General features: G+C 31.1%; 3 protein-coding genes and 2 non-coding genes across 5 annotated transcripts; 2 read left to right on the plus strand and 3 right to left on the minus strand.

Annotated features, from left to right (window-relative positions):
- Nucleotides 1–323: 323 nt before the first annotated feature.
- On the plus strand, nucleotides 324–4,800 carry LOC125811805 (wax ester synthase/diacylglycerol acyltransferase 4-like). The gene is made up of 5 exons (XM_049491349.1): nucleotides 324–581; nucleotides 1,209–1,799; nucleotides 3,547–3,903; nucleotides 4,043–4,180; nucleotides 4,595–4,800. Exons 1-5 carry the CDS (start codon nucleotides 360–362, stop codon nucleotides 4,757–4,759), a joined length of 1,473 nt encoding a protein of 490 aa, XP_049347306.1. The 5' UTR covers nucleotides 324–359; the 3' UTR covers nucleotides 4,760–4,800.
- Nucleotides 4,801–5,399: 599 nt separating this feature from the next.
- On the minus strand, nucleotides 5,400–7,735 carry LOC125811806 (transcription factor bHLH162-like). Its single transcript, XM_049491350.1, has 3 exons — nucleotides 7,565–7,735; nucleotides 6,311–6,655; nucleotides 5,400–5,546 (listed from the first exon to the last, which is right to left on the minus strand). Exons 1-3 carry the CDS (start codon nucleotides 7,700–7,702, stop codon nucleotides 5,400–5,402), a joined length of 630 nt encoding a protein of 209 aa, XP_049347307.1. The 5' UTR covers nucleotides 7,703–7,735.
- Nucleotides 7,736–12,445: 4,710 nt separating this feature from the next.
- Nucleotides 12,446–12,536, minus strand: LOC125812007 (small nucleolar RNA snoR114). Its single transcript, XR_007441956.1, has one exon. It is a non-coding gene; the product is annotated as a small nucleolar RNA snoR114 (small nucleolar RNA).
- A 5-nt stretch (nucleotides 12,537–12,541) lies between these two features.
- TRNAG-GCC (transfer RNA glycine (anticodon GCC)) lies at nucleotides 12,542–12,612 on the minus strand. The gene has a single exon. It is a non-coding gene; the product is annotated as a tRNA-Gly (tRNA).
- Nucleotides 12,613–13,625: 1,013 nt separating this feature from the next.
- LOC125811604 (DNA-directed RNA polymerase II subunit RPB2-like) lies at nucleotides 13,626–20,820 on the plus strand. The gene is made up of 25 exons (XM_049491125.1): nucleotides 13,626–14,177; nucleotides 14,847–15,068; nucleotides 15,147–15,434; nucleotides 15,532–15,729; nucleotides 15,810–15,874; nucleotides 15,954–16,040; nucleotides 16,121–16,241; nucleotides 16,323–16,367; nucleotides 16,458–16,595; nucleotides 16,678–16,750; nucleotides 16,837–16,913; nucleotides 17,000–17,107; nucleotides 17,187–17,303; nucleotides 17,417–17,572; nucleotides 17,646–17,750; nucleotides 17,948–18,073; nucleotides 18,276–18,353; nucleotides 18,455–18,550; nucleotides 18,640–18,755; nucleotides 18,837–18,906; nucleotides 19,083–19,136; nucleotides 19,228–19,371; nucleotides 19,541–19,840; nucleotides 20,121–20,543; nucleotides 20,639–20,820. The coding sequence occupies exons 1-25, from the start codon at nucleotides 13,878–13,880 to the stop codon at nucleotides 20,741–20,743; spliced, it is 3,612 nt and encodes a 1,203-aa protein (XP_049347082.1). The 5' UTR covers nucleotides 13,626–13,877; the 3' UTR covers nucleotides 20,744–20,820.
- The last annotated feature ends 807 nt before the right edge of the window (nucleotides 20,821–21,627 follow it).

Here is a 21,627-nt window from a genome sequence, read left to right on the forward strand (position 1 = left end):
CTCGATCAAATTCGGATCATGCACTGCAAAATCCATTTGGAGGTGGCGCTCCATATTCAGACTTCCAACCCGAGACATTTAGTTAAGAGTAAAACAGTTTCATCACTGTATCACAACCCACAACAGGGTGTCCATAACTCCATGTATATATTTCCCCAACAAGAAAATTAATCACAAACATATGAAATCCAATTTTCCATCTCTTCATACAATAAATACAAGATATATTAATTAATAGTACTTGCAAATATATTATTATTCACACACCTAGCTAACATTACCAAATATTTATTTATATAAGGTAAAGATTTAAGAGCCACAAGACATAGTACATTGTGAACAAAATTAGAACAACAAAAATGAAGAATATTAATGTGACAAGAATGGTTGAAGAAGAAGATGATGATGAAGAAACGTCGTCGTTTCCAGTTAGCCCTACCGGGCAGTATTTTACGAGCTCGGTTATGTCGATTTCTGTAATTTGTGTTCTGGAATCTGAAATTCCGATCGATGATTCTTGTACCGTGACAATGCTTAAGGATGTTTTTATTCCTATAAATCCTCGTTTCTCTTCTATTATGGTAAGTTTTTTTTTTTTTTTTTTTTTCGCGATGTGTTAGAATGTCCTACATTAGTTGAGAGATATTTTGATTGTTATCTCCTTATATGATCGTAGGTAGTAGGAAAGCTAAATTGATGGGAGGGGTACTTTTAAATGAATATCTTTCGTTAGAAAATTATATTGCCTGAAAAACCTATTTCCTTTTGTTTTAACTAAGTTGTTGATTTCTCTTGATATAATGAAAAAAATATAGTTAAGTAGCTAAGGGTTCAATCATATCTAGGGGAACTCAGAATTTCAAATTTACGAATAATGACTAATGATTGCGTTTTAAACATAATGTTTATCTATATTTAATAGTAATTTTTAATACAAAATTACTTTTTTGAACAAAAATTACCGAGTTCATATTCAGGCTTTTAACTCGGACACTGAGTTCAAAAGTTGATTTAGGTCATAGAGTCAAATTTGAAGTGTGATATTTTAATATTTTTTCTTTAATTCCTATTATTTAAAATCTTGATTCCGTTACTGATAATAAATATATCTTGTCTTATGAATTACATATTGAGTTAGGGTTAAGATCTATCTTTATTCTTCAATTCTTGATTGTTTTTATCCTAATTTTCTTGTTAATCTTGATTAGGTGAAAGACAAGAATGGAGTGAAACACTGGAAGAAAGTAGAAGTGAAGCACAAAGACCACATAAATGTACCAATTTTCCCACAAGGAAAATCAAAAGAATTTTATGATAATTGTTTCAATGAATACATGACCAAAATTGCTATGGAACAATTCCCACAAAGTAGACCACTATGGGAAATTCACATATTCAAATATCCAACAACAAAATCAGCTGGAAATTTAGTGTTTAAACTTCATCATTCACTTGGTGATGGATTTTCACTAATGGGTGCACTTCTTTCTTGTTTACAAAGAGCTGATAATCCTTCACTCCCCTTAACATTTCCATCATTTACTAGTAATAATAATAATAATCACAATTTGGAAAGTGATTATAAGAAGAGTTTTTGTACTAATGTGGTTCAAAGTGTTAATGGAGTTGTGAACACTTTGTTGGATTTTGGATGGAGTTTAATGAAAAGCACTAATCTTGAAGATGAAAGGACAACAATTAGGTCTGGTGATGAAGGTGTGGAGTTTAGACCAATTGATATTACAACTATGGAGATCTCTCTTGATCATCTCAAGGAAATTAAGTCCAATCTTAAAGTGGTATGTTGTTTAATTTATTGTCTTAATCGTTTTCAACATCACTTCTGCGTTACTGTATTTGTTTTACTTGCTTATCTTATGGATATATTTTACTTAAGTTGAGAAACTATCATACTACTTAAAAAATTGTCAAATCTAACCTTAAAAGAAGTTGGAAAAAGCTGACCTTCGAAGGTTGATTTTTACAAATAAAAAATTGATTTTTTAAATTAGAAATCGACCTCATGAGATCGACTTTTTGTGACCTCCAAGTATTTTGGGACCTACATTTTAGGTTGATTTTGTCACGTCGATTTTTATTTGTTGCAAACAATCTCTTAACCTTTGTAAGGTAATTAAGGATAAGATTGCATATACGCCACCTTTTTAAGACTATGTCATTTAATTTCCTTTTTTATTATTGAAATTTATGATATATATATACCTACCACTTGGGTGCATTGATTCTTGATTATTTGATTTAGAGATTTTTTTTCGATTAAGATTGATAAAGACATCGAAGAATTATGTTGTGTGAAAGGACATGTTTAGGTGGAACTATAATCTAAAAAACAAAGATATGTTATTTAATTTGCTTGGACTATTAAATAACACAAAAAAAATAAAATTGAAGTACTATTATCAGATTATGTTCTTATGGGAATTAAGTACCCATATTTTTCCCCTAGCAAATTGCACTTGGTGCAAGTAGGGTAGGAATTCATAGTAATAGCACAATTTAAAATAATATATAGCAAATAAAGATGGAGTTAGAATTTTGAGTTTACAAATTCTAACTAATAAGGTGTAATTACTCTATTCTGGTAGATCTTTAAATGTAGCTATAAAATTTAAGTTAAAGCTATTGAATTATGTCGAACCTGTATACATCGACCAACAAGGAGCAATTACTAGTTAATTAGTTGAAAAATGTAGTAGTAGTAGTTGCAATTGGAATATAACTTTTAATGCTCCAAGCACTAAATTCATGGGTCCAGTTTCGACTTAGCACATCTATTAAGAAAATAATAATTGATATAGTGAGTTTATTATTTTACCTCTATTAATTGATAGAATTTCAAAATCAATATACTCATTAAAGAAGTTTTATCTTTTTCAAAAACATTAACTCTCTAAATAAATTGAGGGTATAATAGGTAAAAAAAAAAGTATCTTTTCTTGTTTGTTAAAAATAACAAGTAAAAAATAATTAAACAAGTAAAAAGGGATTAAAAATATTTCACCAAGTATTTTTTACCTCTGACCAGTACTAATATAATTTTTTTGTAATAATTTTGTCACTACTTTATCTCATAAGACAAGTGTAAAAAGGTTGTAAAGTTGATAACTAATATGAGATGTAAGAAATACTATTATTTTCCTGGACAATAAAAGAGAATTAACTCCCTAATTGGCAGCATGGTTGATTGAACCTTTTCTCGAAAATGTAATTTTCAATTTATGGCATTGCATTAAATATGGTGACCTAAATTTTCAATTTATGGCATGTAACAACTTACATGACCAACATTCATATCTCAACCTCCTTTATAGTTGTTGCCTCATATTTAATGTCACCACACTCTAGAGGTGAGCTCTAGTACGACGATAAATATTTATGACATGTTAAGTAAAAATAACTTTTTTACGTCAGGTTAAATTTCATTGATGGTGTAACATTTTATTGACAACGTCAATGTATATCATGACCTTTATATTGAGAACCTTATACTATTTAAGATTTACGATTTTTCTTTTTATCTAACAGACCATAAACGACGTTATATGTGGAATTTTATTCTTGGGAGTTCGATTATACATGGAGGAAACAAAATATGATCAGAAAAATACAAATTCAACGGCATTAGTGTTACTCAACACTAGAAATATTGCAGGATACAAATCGGTGAAAGAAATGTTGCAACCCAAAAATGAGTCAAAATGGGGAAATCAATTTGCATTTTTACATGTTTCATTACCAAAAATTGATAAAGAAGAATCATCAACTAACCCTCTAAGTTTTGTGTTTAAAGCACAAGATGTTATTCAGAGAAAAAGAAACTCCGCAGCTGTTATTCTTACTGGAAAATTGCTCGATACTTTGCAAAAGTATAGAGGCCCCGAGGTGAAATTTCTTACTCTAGTTGTCTATAAAAGGGCGAAAAAATGACTATCCTCATAAGAATTTTAAGTTTATGGTTCAGAATTCTAACTTTTTTTTTTACGTTACATACTGAATTCTAAATTAATAATTTGTGTTATAGGTAACGGCTAAATATATCCATAGCACGTTGAAGAATTCAAGTATGACAATATCAAACATGATTGGGCCAGTGGAAAAAATGGCTTTGGCAAATCATCCAGTTAAAAGCTTGTACTTCATGGTGGTTGGTGTTCCCGAGGTAAATTACATTACATCCTCTTATATTTTTTAAAATTTAACTTCAATGTATTGACAATGTAAAAAATATTTATACTATTAGGTATTTTGATACATAAGTATATATAACACTACTAGAAATTAGAATCTATATGCATTATTGATAATGTAAAAAATATTTATACTATTAGGTATTTTGATACATAAGTATATATAACACTACTAGAAATTAGAATCTATATGCATCTTCTTCTTTTCTTCTTTTGTGTGTGCACGGCGTAATCTTCACTTTCGATGTTGTATTTGTGTCAGATTCTTTAAAAATACATTATTTTTGAAGAATCTGACACGCACTCATTGACATTTTTGAAAAGTCCGAGCAACATAGATTTTTACTATATTTTGACTTAATGAAATTTGGTGATTTTTCATGCAGAGTTTAACAATAACAATGATGAGCTATATGGGAAAATTAAGAGTGGCTGTGGGAACAGAAAAAGGTCTAATTGATCCACAAAAGTTCAAATGTAGCATTGAAAATGCCTTTGATAGGATTTTCAAAGCTGCTGTGCCTTCTGCTTCTTCCAAATCTTCAAATTAATTTATAAAATTGGGACTTTTATTGGTGTCTTTTTTTTTTTTTTCAAAAATAAATAATTGTCACATCTTATTTTATTCATGTATTCATTTGTTGACTCTATATTTATTTTTAGTAATGAAATTCAGATTTTGGGACTTGATTAATCTAGATACAACAACAAGGTCCATTAAGGGAGGAAATGCTCTCTATCAGAGTTTTTTCTATTCTAAGGACTCGAACTCAAAATTTGATATGGTTCCTTTTTCTTCTAGTTCATTTTTCAAAAGATATATCCATTTCTTCTAGTTCATTAAATATTTAAATTGCAAAAATTTCTCTTAAAATGAGTTGATCTTTAATTAATTAATTATTTTTATGTTAAAACAAAATGATCTTTATTTTTTGTCTTTTTAGCAATTGAACTCGTAACATGTTCAGAGTTGAGTTTGAGATTTATGCCCGGTTTGTGTATACATTTTTTACACCATCATGTTAAGTTTACTTACAATGATAGATTGATTAAATCTTTATAGCAAACCTAATATATATGAAAATTAACCTATAGAAAATAGAAGAGTAACTTGCTAGAAACGATTAATATAACTTAATGTAAAATTTAACTCTATGCTATAAGTCGTGAGTTATGTTGGTACTAAATCTGTTACATCAAATTAATTAACCCTAACATTTCAGATTGAATCTCATTGTCCCATGAACATAGTAGGGTTTCAATAATATCATCAGTTGAGGAAGATCCATTAAGCAATTCTTTCACTCTTCTATACACCATTGTTGAGTTCCCAATAACCTACACAAAAATTAAAAAAGGTGTCAAAATGAGCTTTTGCTTAATTACTAAATAGGTTAGGAATTCTAGTTCATTTTATTAAAAAAAAAAGACTAGAATTTTGACTTTTGCCAATAACTGCTCTATTCTTAATCAAAGGTTTCAAATTCGAGCTTTGAATATGAAATTATCTTTTGATAGAAAACATTTTAGAAGGACTTTCCGACGCGAATTTGAATTAGTTCCCAAAAGTGGTAAAAAGTGGAAAACCAGAAAATAAAACTAGTCCCTCCATTCACATTTAGTTGTCATCATGATAAGATATTGCATTAACAGAAAAATTAATTAGGAGTATAATCTGACTAATATATCCGTTATTAATTCATTAGTCTTTTGTCTATTTATATGTCTCTTAATCCTCATATAATTAATTCTAAGGTCAAAGTTGGAAGAAAATAACTACTTCTCTCTTGATTTTTTAAATTAACAAGTAGTTCCTCCGACCATTTTTACTTGCTCATTTTGACTTAATACACCTCTTAAGAAGCATTTAATAGAACGATAAGTTTACTATATCATACACTTTTAACCGTATACTAAGAATTGAACTTTACGTTTTTTCTTTTATCCTTCATAAAATGATCTATGTCACACAAATCTTTAATGTTTGTTTTAATTACAAATTAAATTTCAAAAATCTTTTTTTTTTCCTTTAACTATGTGTCAAGTCAAACAGTATTATATAAATTGAAATGAACAGAATATTAACGCATGCATATACTGACCTTAGTTTCATGGAAAATATGCATCATAGAGTTCCCATCTAGAGAAAAGCTGGAATTAATTACTTCAAAACCTTCCTCATGGAGTAACCTAATTATGTTATAAAACATAGTTAAGTTATCAAGGCCACTAATCAAAATTAAGTCCATTGTTGGGCTCATTTCTTGGATTTCAATTTGAGGTGAAGATAACTTGCTAATACTTGGATTTGGATCATGTAAATTGGACCTCTTTTTAGTCCTTAATTTTTCCAATTGCATTTTGCTCTTCTCCAATTTGATTTCCAAGCTTTTTATGTAAGTTATTGCTGCATCTATTTGATCTGGCAATGTCATTGCTTCCTGCAACTAATTTTCATGCAAACACATAAGTATATCACAAGAGGACTTTTCCTACGATAAATTCTGATTTTGGTTCTCGTGATACATGACACATTTAACTTTTGAGTGATTAATGGTCCCTTTGTGTAAGAAATAAGTTATATATATCAACTAGTTGAGACTATATTATCATCAAATATAGAGTAACAATACACGCTTAACATAACATATATATAATTAGTGGTGGAACAATTCATAATTCATAAATATTCACAAGTAAAGGGGTCAAATGTGCACATATCAATTGTATTGTGCAAGTTTATTATGTTTATTCATGTATTTATTTTCATCTTTTGAGTTTTTGTATTCTTTGACCTCTAACTATATATGTATTGTAATAAGTTTAAGAACAACAAGTGATTTTTCCTAAAGAATTAAAAAAGAGTTGGTATTTAATAGAACACTAGAATTAAGTCCTATTACAAAAAGATGATTTCAAACCCCTTAATTAATCGCCTATCTCGTGTATGTTACGTTCTCATTCAAAATTTAAACTCGATGAATCCAATCAAACAATAAATTTTCAACATATATCCATTGTACTTTTATAGTTATGGGAATTCAAAACTTAGATAGAGTATCAAGTTACAATATTCTTGTAATAATTCACAAATCACGCATATATCTACATAAGTTGTATTCGCCAAAACTGATTTATTCGGTGTGATTTCATATTAGTCAAACAAGAAGTTTGAATAGAAGAAAAATGTTATATAGCTAGAGTCAGAGCTCACTTTTTTCGTTTTTTGGTGATCTGAATACACAACTTTAACATTAAAAGTTGAAAGTATTCACCACCTGAGCAACCCCTCTCGATCGTCACGAAAAATATGATGATTCATAGTACAATATAATATAGAAATTAGAGAAAAAAACCTGAGATGGATGAAGTGGGAGGAGAGAATAAAGCTGATTAAAGAGGTTCTTCATATTGTTCCTTCTTTTCTTCTCCACATATTTTTTTTCCAATCTTGGTGCTGAATTACAACCACTATACATTTTCTTGATCATCATCAAATATATAATATTTCTTGTTTTATAAGTTTTTCTTCTATTTCAAGAAATTGTAAAATTAATCTTTATTTTGTACTAGAGATTGGAGAGATATAATTATTTATAAGTTTACAAAAAAGGTAAAAGGGCTCCACACAAAAAGTGTATAAAATTAGTATATTTTTGGTGTCATCAATAAGAAAAAGATACCATAACGTAATAATGTAAACGTCATGAGATGAAGGTTGATTGATTATCTCATCTCTCCTTCTCCCCACTTTCTTTTCCCCTTTTTTTAATTCCTCATAATCGTCGTAGGTTTATTTGATACGTGAGATAAGTATAATAATTTTTTATTAAAATATTTTAAATTAATTTTATTTTATGTTTAATTTGAGGTATTAGTTGATTTTAGAATTATTTTATAAGGAGGAATAAAAAAATCTCATGAGATATTCCCAATCATTAGAATATTCTTGATTATCTCATCCTGCATATTAAATAATTCTTAAGTAGAGTTATTTTTGCTTTAAAAATTTATCTAAAACGATCGAATCTTTTTTATTTTGTAGTCCACTTATATTTTATTTTAAGTTTTATATTTTTTTCTAATCAGAATTCTTCATCTTTACGTATAAGACATTTTCATTTCATTCTTTTTAGACATTACTTGTGAAAAGAACCTCTTTATATCTACAAAATAGAGGATAAGATGCTTACATTTTATTCTTCTTAGATTCTCTACGTATGAGATTACACTAAGTATGTTACTATATCTTTTTTTTTAAAATCATATTATTTTTATATAATTAGATTTAACTTAACTCAAAAAAAATCTTTTAACTTTTAATAAAATAATTTATAACGACATAAACATTTAACATTTACTTTATTTCCTTAATTTTTAAAAATCCTTTTAAAAATAAATTATTTTATAGGTCATGGTGACCCTAAAAATTGCAGTTACCGTCCATTTTAGGAAAGCGAAGCATCAAATAAAAGTAGTATGTGTTGGCTAAAATGTTCACATTAATTCTATCAAGCCTTATTCTGCTCAATGTAGAAGAATAACTTCTCTGTCTTTTTCTTAAGACGTAGACTCGAGATCTTATTCGTAGAATTACAGTAAATATGTTATTATTATTGTATTCATTGATCATCAATGTAAATAATGTATCATGCTTTAATATCATGTAAAGAAATGAATCTTAAGGGTAACAAAACTCAAAGTTTATATACAGAAAATTAAATTATTACGTAGTTATTATTATAAGTTAGTAAAAGTTATAACTCATAACTATATATAGATGGAAATAAAGATAATTTAATTATCTTGATTATAAGAATGATATGTTTTCAACTTCTCATGCTAGTGCAATATCTATGTATTATAAACATGATGGGATAAAATAGTGATTTTAGATTGACTAACAAAAACATATTTTCTAAACTATTAAATACATGTATATTCTGAATCCTGATACAATTGTTATAAAGTATGTATATTAATTGTAATTTTGATTTATTAAAGTGTGACTTACTGAGATGAATCAATATATCTAATAAATTGAGTGCCATATTTTTTAACTTATTCATCTCATTAATCATTGATGTAAAACTTCTTTACTTTAAATTTAAATTCATAATTTGAATAGTATAATACTCCCTCTGTCCCAATTTATGTGACACATTTCGCTTTTCGAGAGTCAAACAATTTAAGTTTGACCGAGAATTTGCTCATGGAATCTTCAAATTTTTTAAAATGAAATTTATATATTTGTAAACCACATAAAAAGTACTATAAGTCTCAATAATTGATAATTCAAAATAATTAAAAGATATATGAAAAAAATACGGTCAAAGATAGATTTATTTAAATTTCAAAATCCAAAATATATCACATAAATAAGTCTCAATAATTGATAATTCAAAATAATTAAAAGATATATGAAAAAATTACGGTCAAAGATAGATTTATTTAAATCTCCAAATCCAAAATATATCACATAAATTGAGACAAAGAGAGTATTAAAAACCTTTAAAAAGTAAATTTATTAAATAAAAAATTATGAATTCGTCTCCATCTCCGCCTCCACATAGAGTTAAAAGACAACTGTAGAAATTTCGGCTATGATCTAAAAATATATGACTTTCAATCAACGGTCTTTCGTGTTTGATTCCATTCATATCTATTTGTGAATTGGACTTAAAGTGATTATAACTTACGTTACACAATAAAAGCCATAGCTACTTTAATTTTTTTCCAAAATGATAAAAGAATATATTAAAAATTGTTGTGAATTTTGATGTTGTTTTGCATTTTGTATTATTTCCGTCTCAATTTATACGATATCGTTTAGTTCAGTTTAAAAACTTTAAAAAAAACTTTGTTATATTTATCAAACTGTCTTATTAAAGTCAGTTTATACGATATCGTTTAATTAAGTTTAATAAATTAATTTTTTTTTATTACGTTTATCAAAATGTCTTATTAAAGTCTTTGTATTGCTTATTATTTATTGATTTTTTTCCATAATAAGTGTCATTAAATAATTGTCATTTTGCAACCAAAAAAGGAAAAGTACTTTCATGTTAGTGGATGGTAGGGCAATTTGGGATCTCAAAGTCAACTAACACTACCATCCGTTCAATTCATTCAGATTTGAGTGAATTAATGATCAATTTATTTTATTGTCCAAGTATACAAATACATATTTTTAAGATCGTTATTTAATTAGCGTTCATTTTATAATTTTCTTTTACAAGTTGATTAATTTTGGGCAGAAAGATGGACAGTTGCATCTAAAGCTTGATAACTTCAGACATTTGCATATGAAAATGTGGTCTTGTTAAGACCAAACATCATATGATCTTTCGATGTTTAACGTGACTTGTCAAGATAAAACTCGAATATTTTTTTTACTAAAGTACAAATAAAAATTATTTAAACTTTCAGTCATGTATATGTCTGACTTTATCTTTTTGTCAATAATAATTTTTTCTTGTACGTTTGCATCTCACTGACTGAATGCATGTAAAAATGGGCTAAAATTTATATGTGTAACTGAATAAAAAATAATAACTTATTCTTCAAATTTCAACAATTCAACACTCAATATAGTCATGCTACATGACTAACCTACATGAAGAAATGAGTTGAAAAAAGTAGAAGCAGAAGCAAAATGAGCTAAGATTTCAATGTATCTGAATGCAGAAGCAGAAGAAGCAAATTAAAAAGAAAAAAAAAGGATATGTCTACAAAAATAAAAAAAAGTATCAAATTCTTAGCTCTCTTCTTTTATTATCAACAAAATAAGTTATTTAGTTTGCTTGTCCTGTTTTAACTTGACACGTAGTTTAGATTATTTTTTTTAATTTTGTGATTTTAATTTAAATATGTCATGTGAAAAGTTTTCAAATTAAAAAGTTGCTAAAAAGAGAGAATTTTTATTTTTATTTTTAAAAAATAAATCAAAAAGTTAAAACAAAACAAATTAATTAGGGAAAAAGGACAAATATACCCCGAACTATCATAAATGGTATGCAGATACCCTCTGTCATACTTTTGGGTCATTGGTGCCCCTGTCGTCCAAAAATTAGAGCATATATGCCCCCTCTCTCTAACAGAAGACTAAATAGGGACACGTGGCGCAATCTTATCCGTCGATATGATATTTAATAAATGTCGGGTCGGTGGATAAGATTGTGACACATATAAGTCCGTTAGTATAAAGAGTATATATGCTCTAGTTTTTGGACGACAGGGGCATCAATGTCCCAAAAATATGACAGAAGGTAGCTGCATACTATTTACGATAATTCAGAGATATACGGAAAGAATAAATTTATTTGCGCTCAATTATTTTCCTTGTGCATGTTTCCACCCTTTGCAAAAAGTTTTGCGGCTCGACTTTGTTGGTCCCCTTAATAATTGATTTCTGCGCTCTTAATTTTTATTTTTTTTAACTTTTAGTGAAACGGAATAATTACAATTAGGAATAAAGTTTTCATTTATTCTATTCTGATTAGAAGCTTCTTTTAAATTTTTGTTTTTTATGGAAACGAGGTTGTTGAAGGTTTTTTAAAATTAATGTTTTAATTTCACAATAGTAAGAGATTATAAGATCTTCGTGTATCTGATCAATCTCTTAGATTTAGATTTATTTATAAAATTACATTGAATATGTTATTGTTGTTGAAATGGAACAACGATATCACAACAAATATATTGATTGTTGATGGGACAGTGCATTATTCAACTAATCAATTCAACGATATACAAAATTTTCACTAGGAGACTTTAAAATATGAAGAAAAAATATATTAATTGTTGATGGGACAATGCAATATTCAACAATATACAAAATTTCACTAAGATAGTTCAAAATATGAAGAAGTAAACATAAGCATTACCGTCACTCAGAACAATATGCTCTTGGGAGACATGAAACACAATCAACCTCTCTACCTTAAGACTTCTAACATGGTCGATTCTAGATAGAGCACATACGATTATATATTGATTGTTGATGGGATAATGCAATATTCAACTAATTAATTTTACGATATATAAAATTTTACCAAGAGAGTTCAAAATATGAAGAAGTAGTGAATATAAACCGATCTAACAAAAAAAGACGATTATATATTGATTGTTGACGGAATAATGCAATATTCAACTAATTAATTTTACGATATATAAAATTTTAGTAAGAGAGTTCAAAATATGAAGAAGTAGCGAACATAAATCGATTTAACAAAAAAGAGCTCAGATGCACTATTTGTCATCATATATAATTAGACGAATGTGACGACCCATCGTTCACAATTTAGTGCAAATGTAACATCATTGCTCTTCAATGCACCAGCCGTGAATCGAACCCGGGTCTGTACCGTGGCAGGGTACTATTCTACCACTAGACCACTGGTGCAACTTATCCATAATACTACAATTAATTTTATTTGGTTTTATATTTGAATTTGAGCTTTAGAAGAAGTAAACCAGAAAAATGAATTTTGAAACCATGAGCATGCCACACAATGAAGGAAGAACTAGAAATTTAATATACTATCAACATTTTATTCATATTAGACTATTGTTTTGACACATGATATAATAAGTCGTCTCAAACTCTTGTTCGAGCATGAAACTCTTAATAAAAAATTGAAAGCAGTGTTAAAAAACCCCAAATTTAGTGAGAATTTAGATATGTATTTCACTTGTATTGCAAGATTAGGAGTGTAGTTAAGTTTAATTAATCAAGTTAAGAGGTATTTTTAATGAGTAAATTTTAGGTTTAACAAACATAAAAATCATATTTGTATGTTATAGCTATAGTTTGTATAATTGCGCTCCATAGCAAATTTGTTTGCTATGACTATTAATCTGTATATTTCAGTATACATATACATAAAAAATATGTATTTGGGTCTATTTGTATATTTCGGTATACAAATGGGTCCTGTATTTGTATATTTCGATATAAAAATGGGTTCTGCAATTATTTTTTATACAACACATATGTATACTGAATGAGTATATTTATATATTTCGGTATACAAATGGGATGACAAAAAACATAGAATGTTTGCTGCGAATTACAAATAAAAGAAACCATGACTATATCATTTAATTTGAATTAATAGTTTGTAATTTCATACAATTTTCCCATTTTTTATACCGAGTTTCAATTATATTATGATTAAGCCTTATTTTTTTATATATATATATATATATTAAAAAACACTTGTCACTTACTTATTTGATGTGAATAAACACTATGCATAACAACTATATATTCCCATTTTGTTGAGATAAGTTCGTTCATTATACATTTTTGCTGAGTAACAGATTTTTTTCGCCTATGAATCCTCCATAGCTATAGAACTGTTACTCCTTCCATTTCTCTGACCTTATAACTAACTCTATCTTCTTCTTCTCCGCAAATATTGAAAAACCTAAATTCTGAAAACTCTCAGTTTCAGTTCTGCATTTTCTCGGAGAAGCAACAATGGAGTATTTCAACTAAAACTCAAATTTCTACGTAAATCGGACAATTTCTCGTCAAGTATTAGGGTTTAATTTCCCCCAAAACGTTAACCGGAGAATAATCGAGGAATTATAAGAATTAATTGAGTAATTAGAAACAAAATTAGATCGTATGTTTGTTGAAATCAATATTGTTATACTGGAATTATGATGTATGGAGATAATGAATATGTTGATGATAGAGATATGATGCAAGTAGAAGACGAAGGAGGAGACGGAAGAGGTGATGGTGATGAAGATGAAGATGAGTCACAGGAGATAACTCAGGACGATGCATGGGCTGTTATTAGTTCATATTTTGAAGAAAAAGGACTTGTGAGGCAACAATTGGATTCGTTTGATGAGTTTATACAGAATACAATGCAGGAAATTGTTGATGAAACTGCTGATATCGAAATTCGACCTGAATCTCAGCATAATCCTAGTCGTCAACCTGATTTCGTGGAGGTTTTTTTGTTCACACTCTTTTAGTTTGTTTCTTAATGGTGTTTATACTGCAGTGCTTCCTGCGGGATAGGCTTAATAGTTGTACTTGTACCTGTTTTCTTATCAGTAGTATTAGCAGTATTCTTGTAGTTCTTTGATTTCAATTATCACTTGTGCTTTAGTTATGCATTACACTGAGTATGTTGTTTGTTGGATTTGTAGTACGATTGTGCTTAATGTCGGTTTAGTTGCATCTCTATACGCAAATAAGGAGATTCTCTACACCTAGCTTATACCTATCATTGCACTATCATACAATGTCTACTAACATAGAAAACTCGTGTCGATTACTGGATATAATGCAAGTGTATTAGCATTAACAATAAGTCCTTGATTAATTGGTATTGCCTATACTTATAGTTTGCTTCCATTATTAATTTATGCTAGGACGTAATATCTTAAATTGGAAAGGATGAAATGAGGAGAGTAAAGAAACAAATTACTCTTTCACTTTACCTGTATATACTTTTCTTTTCCAAATTTTGATCTGGATAGGCACTCATGAATGGTAATAAATTTTAAAAATTACTTTCTGTTTTCTTACCATGTTATAATTCTGTAAATTTTAGTCTCACATTACTCTTTGACGTTAAAATGATGATTTAAGTGTTTTTGGTTCTAATTTTGCAGACAATCTATAAGATCAAGTTTACTCAGATATACTTGAGTAGACCTATGATGACAGAGTCTGATGGAGAGACTAATACTTTGTTTCCAAAGGCTGCAAGGTTAAGAAACTTAACATACTCTTCCCCGCTATATGTTGATGTGAAGAAGGAAGTAATAAAGAAAGGTCATGACTATGAAGAAGTGACAGAAAATCAGGAATTTACCAAAGTTTTCATTGGAAAGGTAGCAAAATGTGGATGCATCAACTGATGGTATTAATATTTTTTTTATTTGGAGATCCTTTAATGCTTTGAATTTCAGGTTCCTATAATGCTTCGATCAAGCTACTGCAGCTTGTATAACCTATCGGAGAAAGATTTAACAGAGTTGGGAGAGTGCCCGTATGATCAAGGTGGATACTTCATAGTCAATGGGAGTGAGAAAGTTCTGATTGCACAGGAAAAAATGAGCAATAATCATGTCTATGTATTCAAGAAAAGACAACCAAACAAGTATGCTTATGTGGCAGAAGTTCGGTCTATATCCGAGGGCCAAAACAAGGCACCTAGTGGCATGTTTGTTAGGATGCTTTCTAGGTCTAATTCTAAGGTTGTAAAACTTAACTCATTTCAAGAATAGTTAGGTGCTTGTTGCCAAAATTCAATTTGCTTTAGTTCTTAAGGAACTTTTCTCTGTTTTGTGACAGGGGGCGTACGGCCAATATATTCGTGCCACTCTTCCATACATACGGGCTGAAATTCCAATTATAGTTGTCTTCAGGGCATTAGGATTTGTAGCTGACAAGGATATATTGGCGCATATTTGTTATGATTTTGCTGACACTCAGATGATGGAATTACTTCGCCCTTCCTTGGAAGAAGCTTTCGTGATTCAAAATCAGCAGGTGGTGTTCTAGTGTTGTTGAGTTCTCGTGATAGTATCTTGTCATTTTAACTTAACTATTTATCTTATATATTTTGGTAGGTGGCACTTGACTATATTGGCAAAAGAGGATCTACTGTTGGTTTCACAAGAGAAAAGAGAATCAAGTTGGGAAATTCTTGATATTCAGTGCTGAAGCTTTTGTGTTTCTCGGTTTCTTAGAAGAACTGTTCATCTGTATTGCAGGTATGCCAAAGAGATTCTCCAAAGGGAAATGCTTCCACATGTTGGTACTAGAGAATATTGTGAAACTAAGAAAGCCTTCTATTTTGGGTGAGGCTATGATCCTGGATTTGGAATTTACAAAAATTGTTAAATAATTAATGACAGATAGTTGCATTCTTTTTTACCAGCTACATCATCCATCGTCTTTTACTCTGTGTACTGGGACGGAGGCCTGAAGATGATAGGGATCATTATGGAAACAAAAGACTGGATCTTGCTGGCCCTTTACTTGGTGGCTTATTCCGAATGGTCTGCAGTTTGTTGTAAATGTTTTGGTTGGACAAGCTAAGGAGAAATTTCTACTTATAATAAATGTTGATATTTACGCAGCTATTCAGGAAGCTAACAAGGGATGTGAGATCCTATGTTCAAAAGGTTACTATCTTAGCTCCTTTTTGTGCTCTATCTATTTGCATATATGGAGCTTCTGTGAAATAAAGCAATCTACTTTTGTGGGCGAGCTAGTGTGTTGACGGTGGAAAGGATGTGAATTTGCAATTTGCCATTAAAGCAAAAACAATTACAAGTGGACTTAAGTATTCTCTTGCTACTGGGAACTGGGGACAAGCAAATGCTGCTGGTACCAGGGCAGGAGTTTCACAGGTGAGCTAATACTACTTGTATATACTTATTTTCTTTTTCATCGTTTCTCTTCTTACATTGTTGTATACATATGCTTACACAGGTTTTGAATCGTTTGACATTTGCATCTACTCTTTCTCACTTGCGTAGATTGAACTCACCAATAGGGCGGGAGGGTAATTTTCTCTTGCTCTTAGAATTGACTTCATTTGTTCCTTTTGGTAGTTTCTTTGTCATCAATGTTGTATACCTTGGTAACCAGGTAAATTGGCAAAACCTAGACAGCTTCATAATTCTCATTGGGGAATGATGTGTCCAGCAGAAACGCCCGAAGGACAAGTAACATAATACACGACACTCATTTATTGATTTAAGTTTGCATGATTTTATGAATATTACAACATTTTGTCTGCTGCTGATGTTAGGCATGTGGACTGGTAAAGAATCTTGCTTTAATGGTGTATATAACAGTAGGATCAGCAGCAAATCCAATTTTGGAGTTTCTAGAAGAGTGGAGTACAGAAAATTTTGAGGTGTGCAATTCCTGGAAGATGCTCATGGATCTCAAAGTTCTAAATTTTGTGACATGCTTATGACACTCTTTAACTTTAGGAAATATCTCCCGCGGTTATTCCCCAATCTACCAAGATTTTTGTAAATGGTTGTTGGGTTGGCATTCATCGTAATCCAGATCTGTTGGTTAGGACACTGAGACAGCTGAGGAGACAGGTTAATACCACATTAATTTCTTCCCTTTCTGATGTCAACACACTCTCGATTGATTGTTCCTGTAAGTTCTAGATATTTGAGTTACGAGAATTTTGACATTTGTTCTCTTTTAGGTTGATGTTAATACTGAAGTTGGAGTTGTCCGCAATATAAATCTGAAGGAACTGAGGCTGTATACAGATTATGGACGTTGTAGTAGGCCGTTATTCATAGTGGATAAAAAGAGATTGAGGATAAAGAAGAAGGATATTGTCGCACTGCAAATGAGGGTATATACTGTTTAGCAAGATTGATACATTCTATATTTGTTAGTCCCATTGATCTTGCTTGTGCTGATTTCAGGAGTCAACTGAAGATTCTGGCTGGCATGATCTTGTGGCGAAAGGATATATTGAGTATGTTGATACTGAGGAGGAAGAGACTACAATGATCGCAATGACCATAAATGTAAGAAGTCATGAACTACATCTAGCTATACAATGTATTATTCCTAGTACTGACCAAAAAAAATGTTGCTGCCCTTCTTTGTTGAAGCTTAATCATCCATTTCTTGAGTTTTAGGTTCTTCTAATTCAGGAAGAGATAGAGTTAGTGTTCTCAGACTCAGAATTTCTTTAAAACTATTTTCATGTTTAATGTTTTAGGATCTTACAAATTCAAGGCTGAACCCAGATGAGGCTTATGCGGAGACCTACACACACTGTGAAATCCATCCATCTTTGATATTGGGAGTGTGCGCTTCAATCATACCATTTCCAGATCATAACCAGGTGAATCAATATGTTTTGTGAGTCCCTTCGGGTACATTTGATAAAAATAAGTTACTGTATTTTATGGTATGTCTTCGATACATATTTAGTCAAGTCTGTACACCATCTTAATCTACATTCCTTCTCAAATAGTATCTGTTTTCCTCTATTAAACCCTTCCATTGGCTTCTGCTTTATTGTCTTTAATTTTGACATGTTGCAGTCCCCTCGTAACACATATCAATCCGCTATGGGAAAGCAAGCAATGGGGATTTATGTCACCAATTACCAATTTCGGATGGTAGGCTATGTTTTCTCTGTTCTGCGAGCTTTCCTTTGTTCTTCAGGCACTTTCCAGAATTAAGTGTTCGCGTTCTTGATTATTTCTGATTTAAATAACAGGATACATTGGCCTATGTACTGTATTATCCACAAAAGCCTCTTGTTACTACGCGAGCTATGGAGCATTTGCATTTCAGGCAGCTTCCAGCTGGCATTGTAATTAAGCACCAGCTTATTGCTTGTTTTCATTCTTAACTTTCTTGCTTTATAGTGATAATAATCTTTTCCTGTTGGCTTTGCAAAAGAATGCCATTGTTGCCATTACCTGCTATTCTGGCTATAACCAAGAAGATTCTGTCATCATGAATCAATCTTCAATTGACCGTGGCTTCTTCCGCTCTCTATTTTTCCGTTCATATAGGTATGTAAGTTTCATTTCTACTTCATATTTTCTGCTGTTTCTCCCTCTGATCAAGCTCCTGTCTCCCTTTACCGTCAATAGGGATGAAGAGAAAAAGATGGGAACGCTTGTTAAAGAGGATTTTGGGCGTCCTGATAGAGAACATACCATGGTTGGTTCTTTATTTTGGTCACTCTCTTCCTCCCCATCCCATCCCTAGTTCTAAGGACATTATTTACGACAAATGAAGAAAAGAAATAAACAATAAAGATAATAGGTGTGTTTTTTATAAGAGTAAATCTATCTTCTACTTGTATAATGTTGGATTATGGTTGTTATTTCTTGCAGGGAATGCGACATGGAAATTACGATAAATTAGAAGATGACGGATTTGCACCTCCTGTTAGTATTACTATCAAACACGAATTCTTCATTCTGATTCACTAATACGTGCTTGAAATTTTAATCACTGGTAAGTTCTTACTGATGCCAGGGAACAAGAGTTTCTGGTGATGATGTCATTATTGGAAAGACCACACCTATTTCTCAAGATGAGGCTCAAGGACAATCTGCAAGATACACGCGCAAAGACCATAGTACCAGTCTACGACATAGTGAAACTGGAATTGTGGATCAGGTCCTCCTCCTAGTTATTTGTGATTCAATTTTCCTATGTCTTCCACAATTAGGGGAACTCATCTCTGAACAAGAATTCTTTTTTTTCATATTTCTTGTTGGCCATTTTATTTCTACTTTAATCATTTGTTAACTATCTTGTTGATAAGTTGTTTCCTTGCTTTCTATAGGTTCTTTTGACAACAAATGCAGATGGATTGAGATTTGTCAAAATAAGGATGAGATCTGTCAGAATTCCACAGATTGGAGACAAATTCAGCAGCCGGCATGGACAGAAAGGAACCATTGGAATGACTTATACACAAGAAGACATGCCATGGTCCGCTGAAGGCATCACCCCAGATATTATTGTGAATCCACATGCTATCCCTTCTCGTATGACAATAGGTCAGCTAGTTGAGTGCATCATGGGGAAGGTTGCTTCTCACATTGGAAGGGAAGGAGATGCTACCCCTTTCACTGATGTTACTGTAAGTTCAGGAAGTCTCTTCTGGAAAACAAACATTCATATAATTGTAAAAGCAATTGAGACAATACAAATCTTCAGATTAATATAATAAATGAGACGAAAACTGTCTTTGAGTTAATACATTTCGAGATGAAAAAATGTACCAGGAGGTTCCTGAACTACTGGTTTATCAAATTCTATTAGGGGTTAATACTAATTCATGAATATGAGATGCCAATCTCTTAGAAGTTTTTTGATTATATGGGCAAATTGAATATGAATTAACCATTCAATACTTTCAGGTGGATAGTATCAGCAAAACTCTACTCCAGTGTGGCTATCAGATGCGTGGTTTTGAGAGAATGTATAATGGTCATACAGGTCGTATACTAAGCGCAATGATATTCTTGGGGCCAACTTACTACCAGAGACTGAAGCACATGGTGGATGACAAGATCCATTCTCGTGGCCGTGGTCCTGTGCAGATTCTCACTAGGCAGCCTGCTGAAGGGAGATCTCGCGATGGAGGACTACGATTTGGGGAGATGGAACGTGACTGTATGATAGCTCATGGAGCTGCACACTTCCTTAAAGAGAGACTGTTTGATCAAAGTGATGCTTACAGAGTTCACGTATGCCAGCAATGTGGTTTAATGGCTATTGCTAATCTGAAAAAGATGTCATTTGAGTGCAGATCTTGTAGGAATAAAACTGACAATGTTCAGGTACAATCCCTCCTCATCTTCCTGCACCACTTGTTTAACTGCAATATCCATATTGTTAAAGATCGTAAAACTTAAAACGTTTTCTGAATGTGTAGGTGTATATTCCCTATGCCTGCAAGCTTCTGATTCAAGAGCTCATGTCAATGGCAATTGCCCCAAGAATGCTTACAAAGGAATTGAAACCATCAAATGTAAAGTAAGCATCCTGACAGCACCACTTGTTTCAGACTCCGGTTCTTCACTTGGTCATTACACGTCTATCTACTGGACTAAAAATAAAGATGTTTCAGACTCCAAACTCGTTCCTATTGTTTGCAATAGCTTGGGCTTCTACGTTAAAGAGGATGGAAATTAGTTGAACCTGTGACTTAGGCGAAATACTCTTATTGTTTGGTTATAACATCAGACTGGTTTTGACCAGCTTCAAGTGAAATGCAATTCGACTTCAAAATGCTAACTTTTTTTTCTAAATTTCAACCAAATCTATGTCCAAATGCCTGATTATTGCCTTTTTTTGATTGTCTGATCTTCACAAGAGTAATAAGAATGTAGGATGCAGACAGACAGACATGTTATATTAAAGGCTATACTTATAAGACAGAACAGAGAAGTATCCATTTATAGGGAACTGAATTTATTACTAAAAAAAGTGAACAGAAGGATAACAATAAGATAGCAGCAAAATAAGGGTATCAAGATAGAAGCTTTGTTAAGCAAAGACGGACTATTTTTTACTAGAACATAAAAATAACATCTTGATCATCAACTTGCTCAATATGAAATAGAATCCAGCTTGTCCAGTGTCTTCTCAAGATCTTCTTTAAGGCTACGAATTGCTATCTTAAGCTCCTCCACATTTTCCAACAATTCATCTCTTAACAACTGAGAAAAACTGCATTCAGCATTGCAGTGCTGCAAAATTAACCGAATATTAGTACAACAAGACTATATTCCCAAGTACAACTAACAACTCTGTCAAGAAGCTGCAACCAAATAAAACACACAAAAATGGAAATGTACCATAGGACATGAAAAATAAACTTTATTGTCAGTTGCTCGAGGAACTGTTCCTTGGAGCACATCC

Source organism: Solanum verrucosum, unplaced genomic scaffold (genome assembly GCF_900185275.1).
Source record: "Solanum verrucosum unplaced genomic scaffold, falcon-dt-bn FXZP01000238.1, whole genome shotgun sequence".
NCBI classification, from domain to species: Eukaryota; Viridiplantae; Streptophyta; class Magnoliopsida; order Solanales; family Solanaceae; genus Solanum; species Solanum verrucosum.

Bases quoted from the DNA above. Each gene is read 5' to 3' on its own strand.
- LOC125811806 (XM_049491350.1), bottom strand. From the start codon at position 7,702: ATGATGATCAAGAAAATGTATAGTGGTTGTAATTCAGCACCAAGATTG. The intron at 6,656-7,564 runs GTTTTTTTCTCT...CATGAAAATTAG, and splicing joins TCCCACTTCATCCATCTCAG to TTGCAGGAAGCAATGACATT. The intron at 5,547-6,310 runs GTCAGTATATGC...ATTTTTGTGTAG, and splicing joins ATATTTTCCATGAAACTAAG to GTTATTGGGAACTCAACAAT.
- LOC125811805 (XM_049491349.1), top strand. From the start codon at position 360: ATGAAGAATATTAATGTGACAAGAATGGTTGAAGAAGAAGATGATGAT. The intron at 582-1,208 runs GTAAGTTTTTTT...AATCTTGATTAG, and splicing joins CTCGTTTCTCTTCTATTATG to GTGAAAGACAAGAATGGAGT. The intron at 4,181-4,594 runs GTAAATTACATT...TTTTTCATGCAG, and splicing joins TGGTGGTTGGTGTTCCCGAG to AGTTTAACAATAACAATGAT.
- LOC125811604 (XM_049491125.1), top strand. From the start codon at position 13,878: ATGATGTATGGAGATAATGAATATGTTGATGATAGAGATATGATGCAA. The intron at 16,242-16,322 runs GTCTGCAGTTTG...ATATTTACGCAG, and splicing joins TTGGTGGCTTATTCCGAATG to CTATTCAGGAAGCTAACAAG. The intron at 17,573-17,645 runs GTATATACTGTT...TGCTGATTTCAG, and splicing joins TTGTCGCACTGCAAATGAGG to GAGTCAACTGAAGATTCTGG.